This window comes from Perissodus microlepis, chromosome 4 (assembly GCF_051167445.1).
Source record: "Perissodus microlepis isolate ML-2025 ecotype Zambia chromosome 4, ASM5116744v1, whole genome shotgun sequence".
Classification (NCBI taxonomy): Eukaryota; Metazoa; Chordata; class Actinopteri; order Cichliformes; family Cichlidae; genus Perissodus; species Perissodus microlepis.
Genome location: NC_140464.1, coordinates 4,189,589 through 4,199,953, shown reverse-complemented (window position 1 = coordinate 4,199,953; position 10,365 = coordinate 4,189,589). Strand labels below are relative to the sequence as shown.

The following is a 10,365-nucleotide window of genomic DNA, read 5'->3' as shown; positions in this document are numbered from 1 at the left end:
TGCTATTAAAAGAGCTCAAATCCTAAAGTATTGCAATGCCTGGCCGGTTGGGCTGCTGTCATGTCACAGGAGCTGTGCTGAGCAGAGCAGCTACAGCTCCTCAGGAGAGGAATTAAACTCGACTACCTGCAGAGGCCCAGGAAGCGGTAAGCGGTGGCTGCTAATTCAATTCCTTGCAAATGTCGAGGTTGGGTGGCTCAGCCACTCAGAAATGAGCTAATAATCTAGCTGTGAGTTATGCAAAGTGCAGAGACCCCGTGAGAAGGGTGGGGAAACTTTGCTTTAATGTAAAATTGGACCGCAGATTCAGAAGGCAGAGGGACTGAGAAGTGCTCCGTTATTTCCCGACTTTGTTTTGGAATAACCTGGCGAGTCCGGGGTGACACTGAGCCTTTGTGAGGGCCACAGCATCTATTTTTAGTGCAGTGTATTTTTAGAAAACTCTTCTTGGACAAACAGCCAGTGCTTGGCATGGTGAGCCTTAACTGAAAGGTTATCCTCAAATTCCTGGTTGGATACAACATGCGAGTGTCTGTCTTCACTGCCAGATGAGAAATGTGTAGAGTTAATGGTGGTATGAGGTGGCCAGTGGACTAAACACCAAGTAACTTTACACTGAAGTCATTTTGTGTGTTTTTGTTGCTGTTTTTTGTGCATTTGTCGTACTTTCAATTTCAGTCACCAAAGACTGAGTACAGAGTAATCCAGACTGACACTGGATTTGTTGTCATTTTGTCTCTTTTCACAACTGTTTTTTTTTTTTTGTGTCTGTTTGCTTTTTTATATTTGTGATTGTGTTTTATCTTGTCATTATTTTTCTCTTTGTTTAAACTAATTTTGTGTCTCTCTGTTGTTATATTTTTTCATTTTGCAGTTGCTTTTTGTGTGCGTCGGTTGGATAAATATCTGTTCCTTTGTTATTTTTCTCTTTTCCTGCAACTTTGTCTTTTTATTGCTTTTTTTGTGCATTTGCTTTGCAGTTTTTTCTTTCTTAGTTTTCCTCTGTTGTGATTTTTTGTGTGTTTTGTGTTCTAGTGTTTACTGTCATTTTTGTCTCTTATTGCAGGCTTGTTTTTTTTCTCTCTTTGTAGTAACTTTTTGTATCTTTTTGTTGCCATTTTTATCTTTTGCGCTACATAAACAGTATAAATGATGGATGTACCTAGAGTGACGTCATCCACTGGTTTCTGAGGTCGTGTTTTTAAGCCTCGAGATGAGCATTTTCTCCGTTGCCATCTTGGTTTAAAAAAAGTGGATGTGATGAGGAGGAGCAGGTCCAACTGTCAGACGGTCACTGGCTAGTGGTTATCACAGATATGGTAACCCATCCAGGGATCTGGTATCATTTCCTAATGCCTAACTCTAACCCTACGATTCATAAGGCAAATTTGTTTAAAGACTTTAAATAATAGTATGAAAAGCTGGACTTGATATCAAGTAGTTGATGAGAACTTGTGTATAAATATTAAAATATCCAAGTATACTGTCTGTACATCCAGAAGAAAGACATTAATGATCGCTCATTTGTCTTTATTTTGATTACTGGTGTAAGAACGTGGTTTAAAAAGTCTTCTCTGTTTTTGTTTCAGAGTCATAAGAACACATAGTTAGACTTAAAAAAGGTTGTAAAGGGTGAGATGGATTCCAATGTAACAGAGCCGGAGAGCTTCTGGGTATGAAACGCATGTAATGACTCACTTCCATCCCATCTCATCTGCATCAGTAAAATTCAAATAATATTCAATTTAAAACATAAATCCATGTTTCAGACTTGAAACATGTTTTTTGTGCCTAACCACGATTTCAAGAGCATTTGTGGCTGTAAATGAGCACCTACCAGCACCTGTACAGCTCACACAGCAGCTGGAGTCCCATTGTCGTTGCTAAGACGCAGAACAAAACCCTGACAAAAAGGCAGAATTACATTTTTACACTTTGGTAATTGTACCGACTGCCAACCGAGGTCATTAGAGGACTGATTTTAGTCTTGGCTAGACTAACAGTTTCCCACGCTGTGTTAGAGGTGTGTCTGTGTTTCCTCAACATTCTGTCAACAAAATGTCAAACTTTTGACATATATCAAATATTTAGAAAGAATCATCCTTTAATTTCATTCCTACATGTTACAACTAAAACATTTTTCAGGAGATGGACTCGACGTGGACCACCACTGTGCTCCTGGTGCCCTGCGTGGTCCTGCTAACAGCTGGATTTTTCTACCTCTATGGTGTAATCATGGGACTGTTGTCCAAAACGTCTGTACGCAACAAGGTGGTGGTTATAACTGATGCTTTATCTGGGCTTGGAAAAGGTAACACACACACACACACACACACACACACACTTTGGTAATTTTAGGTGAACCTTTTCACAGCATCTTTAAACTGAACTTGGTTTCTTAGCAGTTCTGTATGTTGTGTGAAGAGTGTGCAGGCGTGTTTCACAAAGGAGGCGCGAGGCTGATCCTCTGCGGGAAAAACTGGGAGAAACTCGAAGAACTCGCTGATGATTTGGCAAATTCTTCAGATCCAACAGTGGTAAGTCTAAAAGCACTGAAATTAGAGATGATAACAGCTCGTAGACCGAAGGACCATTGACAAAGTACTCAGTGAAGTACACTATATTGCCAAAAGTATTCACTCACCCATCCAAATCATTGAATTCAGGTGTTCCAATCACTTTCATGACCACAGGTGTAAAAAACCTAGGCATGTAGAGTGATCCCAACTTTGTGGAAACAGTTTGGGGATGGCCCCTTCCAGTTCCAACATGGCTGGGCACCTGTCCACACGTCTGTGCTGGAGACTTGTGAAATGGATGAGCAAGTTTGGTGTGGGAGAACTTGACTGGCACAGTCCTGACCTCAACCTGACAGAACACCTGTGAGATGAATTACAGTGTAGCCTGTGACGCAAGCCTTCTCGTCCGACATCAGTGTCTGACTTCACAAATGGGCTTCTTGAAGAATGGTCAAAAATTCCCAGAAACAATTCTAAACCTTGTGGAACGCCGTCCCAGAAGAGTTGAAGCTGTTATGGTTGCAAAGACTGCCCCAACATCTCAGTAAACTCTGTGGATTAAGAATGGGATGTCAGACGAGAAAAATCCTTTGGGCAATATATTGAATCAGTACACTGTAAAAGATGTAATCACTAATAATGTGCAGTAAAGCGTTCCTTTTCACTGCCATTTATTACCAGGCTGCATTTTTTGCTGGTGGAGCTGCTCTTAGGGTCTTTGGTGGATTGTAAATGTCAAAGTAATTAAAAAAATGAAGAAGTGAAAACTTACATTTTCTTCCCTTTTAAGTTGATGAAACATTTTTTGAAATAACTTGAACCACCTTTTCAGAATTACTACGCTCCACATAAAAAGAGTAATTTCAGAGTACTTATTTTTGCTGTTCAGTATAATCAGAGTTTGCAGTGTGAAATAATGACTTAAATGTTTGAATGCAACAAATCCAGAGAGCTTCTGAGTATGAGACGCCCCTTTTTTCATATAATCACCTTATGTGAAAATCACCTTAATCGGATCCTAATTAAGGGTTTGACTGAAAAGATCAAAGTGAAGCGATAGATGTGCACGAAGACTTGATGTTTCATGAGCTTCAAGCTCTTTTATCAAAGCTTCATAGATAATATGAACCCTCAACGGTCCTAGAACCTGTATCTTTGTATCTTAAGGAAATAATAGACCAATCGAAAAGCTCTAACTCTCGTCACGATGTGCTTCCCTCTCGCATTATCAAAAATGCCCTGAACACTATAGGACCCTGCATCTCACTTCTAATGAATTCATCCCTCTTATCAGGCTGCGTCCCTGCTGCTTTCAAACATGCAGTCGTTCAACCTGTTATCAAGAAAAGTAATCTTGATCCTAATGTCCTTTCAAACTATAGACCGGTTTCTAAACTTCCTGTTATGGCTAAAATCTTAGAGAAAATAGTTCTTAAGCAATTACAATCCTTCTTAGAGGCAAATGGAATCAATGAAAAATTCCAGTCTGGTTTTAAACCTCACCACAGCACCGAGACAGCCCTACTGAGAGTTTTTAATGACCTCCTTGTAACTGTTGATGCAGGGCGTCCTGTGGTTTTAGTTCTTGTAGACTTGTCCTCTGCCTTCGATACGGTTGACCATGACATCCTCCTTTCAAGGCTTGAACATGTAGTTGGTCTTAAAGGCAAAGTACTTTCATGGTTCAAATCATACTTAGCTGAGAGGACTTTCTCTGTCTCTATGGGGAATCATTCTTCCTCCTCCGCACCCCTCTGCTGTGGTGCGTCCCAGGGGTCTGTGTTAAGTCCTACGCTGTTCTCCTTTTATCTGCTACCCCTGGGACAAATTTTCAGAAATCATAATATTTCTTTCCATTGTTATGCGGATGATATCCAAATCTATTTTCCTCTGGATTTGGATCTCCAGTCCCTGCTATTGCCTTTGTTCAACTGCCTGCGTGATGTTACAGACTCTCTCACCCTTAATGAAAACAAAACAGAAATTATCATCTTTGACAGTCACATGCCCTTGAAACAGCTATCGGATACCTTGGGATCCTATGCCAGTCATCTTTCGTTTACTGTCAGAAACCTTATAGTAGTGCTGGATAGTTCTCTCAAATTAGACAAGTGGTGAAAACCAGTTTCTACCAACTATGCCAAATTTCTAAGGCCATGCCCTACTTACGACATAATGACCTTGAAAAGCTCATTCATGCTCTTGTTACTTTGAGATTGGACTACTGTAATTCTCTTTATTTAGGCCTCCAACTTTCCCTCATCCAACGCCTGCAACTAGTCCAGAATGCCGCAGCACGCCTTTTAAGCGGCACCAGAAGACATGACCATATCACACCCACCCTCGCCAACCTTCATTGGCTCCCCGTCAAATACCGTATGGTTTTTAAAATCCTTTTATACACTTTTAAAATTTTAAACAACTTGGCACCCAGCTACTTAATCGACCTCCTTGACCTATACATCCCCACGAGAACACTCAGATCCTCTAACCAGGGGCTCTTAATGCAACCAATGTCTCGACGGAAGAGTAGGGGGGATCGTGCTTTTGCTTTTGCCGCACCAAAACTCTGGAACAGCTTGCCGATTGATGTCCGTGCGTCGGAATCCATCCAATCCTTTAAATCACGTTTAAAAACCCACCTGTTTAAGCTTGCCTTCCAAACAACTTAGTTTTTAACTTTTCCCCGGTTCATGCTTGTTGCCACGTCACCATCTTATAACTGTATATCTTTTGCTGATAATTGTATTTTCCTGCTCCTTTACTGCTGTAACCCCGCAAATGCGGCTCGTCTGTGAAGCACTTTGATGTACCTGAGACTTTTAAATGTGCTATAAAAATAAATCTTTTTTTTTAATTTGTTTATCAAGAAATTATAGAAACTTATATACATTGTATTGTATGCATCTTACATGACATATTTTCTCAAACATTTCTTTCCCAATCATTTTAACTTTTTCTTGTTAAACAAAAGAGAATACTGTTACAAAAAACATTGTACCAACAGAAGAACAGAAAATTGAGGAAACAACATTAAAAATAAAATTAAATAAAAGAATAAAGGGGGGAGGGGGGGGGGGGTGCTTAAATTCTATGCCTACCTTAAAAAGCAAAAAACAAACAAAAAGAAAAGAGTAAATTTCAAATTATTTTCAATCTAGTTGTAGGGTGGGTAAATTGCATTGTACTAAGGAAAAGATTTGAGATATTCCACAAAGGGTGTCCACTTGTGGATAAATTTCACTGCGAGTGAGATCTTCTCCACCCTCAAGAATGTCCGGACAGTATTAAGCCATTGCAATACAGATGGAGGCGTGGGAGATTTCCAAAGAAGTAAAATACAGCGTCTAGCAAGAAGGGAGCAAAAGGCCAAGATCTCATTTTGCTGGGGAGTTATATTAAGAGGGGTCTTTGGAACTCCAAAAATGGCAATTAGAGGATCTTTTTGGATCTGAATTCCAAAACCCCCTGAAAGTACAGAAAAGAAATCACTCCAAAATTTGTTCAAACTCGGACAGAAAAAAAACATATGGCTTAGATTGCAAGGGGAGGTGTGACATCTGTCACATTGGTCTATAATTGAAGGAAAATTTTTAGATAAACGGGATTTTGAGAAATGGACTCTGTTTATTACTTTAAACTGTATAAGCTGTAGCCTAGCACATGGTGTACTTGAGCGCATGATGAGATTCACCTTATCCCACCATGATTCAAACAGTTCAACACCTAATTCACGCTCCCAGGCGGTTCTGATTTTACCTGATGAGTCAGATTCGGTCGCCATAAGCGTACAATATATATTTGATAGAGGTGATTTTTGATTAGGCCTATGAAGCAGAAGGTCAACCCATGGAGGATCAGCAGGGAGAAGTGGGAAATTTGGAAACAGTGAAGAGACAGTGTCTAATTTGGAAATAGAGACTGACATGATATTCTTAGCGTAAAGAATGATAATATGAAGCCAACACATCAATGCATTTTATCAATAAGAAAAAAAATTCTTCCACTTATACAACAGAAATTAAGAAGACTCGAATATAAATTTACCTCCACTCCTATTGGCTGTTGTTCTGCTGTCACATCACTTCCTGTGACCACTATTTGGCTTTATAGAACAGCCACTAATGTTGCTGCAGGTCACGCAGAGCCCACCGTGCAAATGTCACACATGATGCTACACTGAAATTCACCGTAGCGCCACGCCCGTCAAGAAAAACTCAAAACCTTCCACATTTGTTCTTCTAAAGACTTTTGTGTATGAAACCCAAACAATTAATTATATTATTTCTGTCTCTGCACATTTATGTAAATTCTGTGTTTTTCAGCATGTTAGCTATTATTACTGCTATTACTATTACTACTAATAATAAACAGATTTTAATTGCTCAAATCATAAGTACTGCATTACAAGTGAAAGTAAATGAGATGTAGTCACCATACAGCACTTTGCTGCCATGCAGACCTCCTCTTCTATGCTGTTTCTCCTCTTCAGACGTTTCCTCCTAAGTTGGTGCTGCTGGATTTTGGAGATACGGACAGCATGCCTGAGGCAATCGCAGAGATCCTGGACTGTTATGGGTGCCTGGATATTATTATCTTTAACAGCAGCATGAAGGTGAAAGCTCCAGCACAGACTGTGTCTCTGGAGGTGGACAAACTGCTGATGGACAACAACTACTTTGGGCCCGTCACTCTGGCTAAAGGTAGATGATGGGAACATGTTTAACTTTGACCTTCTAAGGGTGAGATGATGAAGGCTGAATTTCTCTTTCAGGTGTGCTGGCCTCCATGATCTCCAGGAGAAGTGGTCACCTGCTGCTGGTTAACAGCATCCAAGGGAGACTAGCTGTGCCTTTTCGCAGTACCTGTGAGTTTTTAAATTCCCTTTTTCATGAAACTTCAGATAACTTCAGTCTGCATAATGTTTGTATTATAAAAACTGGTTTTAGTTTATGGTGAACTCATTTGCTGTATGTTGAGGTAATCTGTTGTAAAACTGCTTAAATTGTTTCTGTGGAAACAACAGAAAAGTTAGTTCAGTCTGTATTTTGTTTCTGATCAGTTACAAAGCAAACTCGAGATTTTTGACAAGAATCAACAGTTCTAATTACTCATTTCTTTTATTTGGTAACACCAGAATTAATAATAATCTTAGTAGCTAAATGCAAGAAATGGTGATGTGTTATTTTCTCAATTTTTCTGCCAATAGTTTTTCTCAATATTGCACATAAACACAAAAAATATGAAAAAAATATCTAAGTTACTAAAAAATATATATATTTGAAAAATATTATTTTATTGAAAAAATTATTATATTATTGAAAAAAATTCAAATTGGTATAAAGAAAGTTCATTTTAAATAACTAATGTTAGCCTAACGCTAACATTGACTTACCATTAACACTTAGCATTAAGCAGCAAGTATTCAGATTTGTACTTTTTTTTTATATATATATTAAAAATGACTTAAAACAATCCATTATCCAAAGTTTTCAGACGCCTTCAAAAACGATATTTAAAAATTTGAATGTAAACATTTTAAAATTCCAGTACAGAGTTTAGATTAGATTAGAAAAAAGTTTCGATTATTCCTGCTGTTTCCTCAGAGAAGATGATGACAGGTTTCACTCTGTATCTTAGACGCAGCCTCTAAACACGCTGTTCAGGCCTTCTTTGACTGCCTGAGAGCGGAGGTGGAGGAGTACGGCATCTCCGTCAGCACCATCAGCCACAACTTCATCAGCTGCTCTGCGTCTGGAGCCCCAGCCACCTCCAAATCCCTGTGGTCGTGTGAGTAAACACAGAGGAGGCAAAACAGATGTTCAAACACTTCTTTTATTGTTGAAAATGCTGAGTGTTATTTCCTCTTCCTGTCGGCTCACTGCAGTGTTGTACACTAAGAAGCCCCTCGGCGTTTCTCCTGATGAAGCCGCCGCGGAGATTGTGAAGACTTTAAACAATAAGAGGAAAGAGGTGGTGATTGCTCCCTCGCTCCCTAAGATGGCCATTTACGCCAGGTCCTTTTTCCCAAATGTGTTCTTTGCTGTGATTGGTGCAGGGGTGAAGAACGCCGCCATCGCCGCTGAGATGTAGATACTGCCTCAGCACCGGGATGATGGGACACATGACATGAGGTTTTTTAACAAATCAGTGGAAGTCAAAGATATTTTAATGATCATTTGATGTTCGTGCGCATGGCTAAGTAGCTGGAAAAAAAGCGCAACAGTCCCAGATTTAATCCACATCACATTATCTGTTGCTGTTGGTTAAATTGAATTGTGGGAAAATCACCAATATGATTTTCATGAATCATGAAGCTGCCACACAGAGTGGGGGCCAACAGGGGTCCAACAACAAATGTTTGCCTCTGAGCTCCTAAGTGGGTAAATCCAGCCTGTGGATTAGTGTTTTGTCTTATACTCAGATTTGTGTGTAAAATATTGATTTTCTTCATTTAATAAACAGAGTTTCCTTAAAACTCAACAATCAGGAGTTACAGGACTTATAGCACGTACTCATATTTATAAATGTTCACTTCTTCTTTAGTTTTCATAGCATTTCTATCAGAAAGTGACATATTGAAGAGATTTTGCATCTGTTGCTGAATTTGTGGACCTATTGCTGTAGGTTGTTGTTTTTGTTTGTTTGTTTGTTTTTTAAAAAGGCTTGTTAACATATTATTGTTGGCACCGAGATCAGATGTAAGACTATGGACAAATGTTATTTTACAAGTTTGGAATTTTCACATGATCTTAGAAAGAATTTCCTGAAAATGACCACATAATTTAGTACTTATTATGGTGACAATGGAATTTTTATTGTATTTATACTATAATCAAAGTATTAACTATTACATATTATTAAAATATGAACTAAGTACTCATTATTCATTCATCATGAAATGTGTCATTTACTGTATGAGTCATGGTTTGAAGTGTAATAATTACTTTCACTACTGCCACTGAAAATAAATTGGTTATAAATGTATATTTATAAATAAATTCTACAAATAACAAGCTTGCAAAAAGCTCAAAATTTCAAATTATTTCTGAATAAGTTGACATTTCAATAAACTAACCTGAAATTTGTAACTTAAGAGTGGCGTGTTTTTTTTTCAAGAAGAAGAAACCAGCTTCCATACCTTACTGACTAAACCTCACAGAGAACTTAAAATTGTGTATATATATATATATATATATATATATATATATATTCCACAAATGTACTGCTCTATAATTTATGCCACACTTTGGAAATGTTTGTACTTACTTGACTCAAATTAACAGATACATTTACAAACAGCTTTTTCATGAATGATGTCCGGTGTTATTGAGCTTTAACAGAATGCTTGGAATTAAGATGCAGAAATATTTTCATATTTGGGTTCATGTTTATGATCGAAATAGTTAGGGATGTTTCAAGGTCATGAAATTTATGACTGTGAAGAAACACACAGCTATAAATATATATCCTGGCTGCTTTTGTCCGAGGTGCTCTTTGAAATAAAATCACTGGGTTAAATAAATCAATCATCTTGAAACACCTCTGGGCTCTTAATTGAACAGTTATTTTGAAGCAAAATCTAAATTAATTTGAACTTAAATTTCAATGTTGGGACATAAAAACTGCATGCATGGAACAATTATTCTTAAAAATCATTTTATAAACTCTGTTCTCAACCACAGATGTCAACTTGTGGTTCTTTCAGTGCCAAATTTCTCTCTTATAATGTCTCTCGGTAGAGAGTTACAGAAATGGAACCAATAATTATAAAAAAAAAAATACTAGGATTACTACCAATAAACTGTTCTGATATGACAGTTTTCAGTTAAATGAATATCCTATG

General features: G+C 38.1%; 1 protein-coding gene across 1 annotated transcript; it reads left to right on the top strand.

The window, feature by feature from the left end:
• Positions 1-51: 51 nt before the first annotated feature.
• dhrs7ca (dehydrogenase/reductase (SDR family) member 7Ca) lies at positions 52-9,535 on the top strand. Its single transcript, XM_084924758.1, has 7 exons — positions 52-146; positions 2,146-2,311; positions 2,425-2,537; positions 7,012-7,222; positions 7,294-7,386; positions 8,160-8,309; positions 8,407-9,535. Exons 2-7 carry the CDS (start codon positions 2,149-2,151, stop codon positions 8,610-8,612), a joined length of 936 nt encoding a protein of 311 aa, XP_084780884.1. The 5' UTR covers positions 52-146; positions 2,146-2,148; the 3' UTR covers positions 8,613-9,535.
• Positions 9,536-10,365: the final 830 nt, after the last annotated feature.

What these genes read in the sequence shown, in the direction of transcription:
- dhrs7ca (XM_084924758.1), top strand. Translation starts at nt 2,149, where the DNA reads ATGGACTCGACGTGGACCACCACTGTGCTCCTGGTGCCCTGCGTGGTC. An exon ending in TTTATCTGGGCTTGGAAAAG is followed by an intron (nt 2,312 to 2,424) that starts GTAACACACACA and finishes TGTTGTGTGAAG; the next exon opens with AGTGTGCAGGCGTGTTTCAC. An exon ending in GCCCGTCACTCTGGCTAAAG is followed by an intron (nt 7,223 to 7,293) that starts GTAGATGATGGG and finishes TTTCTCTTTCAG; the next exon opens with GTGTGCTGGCCTCCATGATC.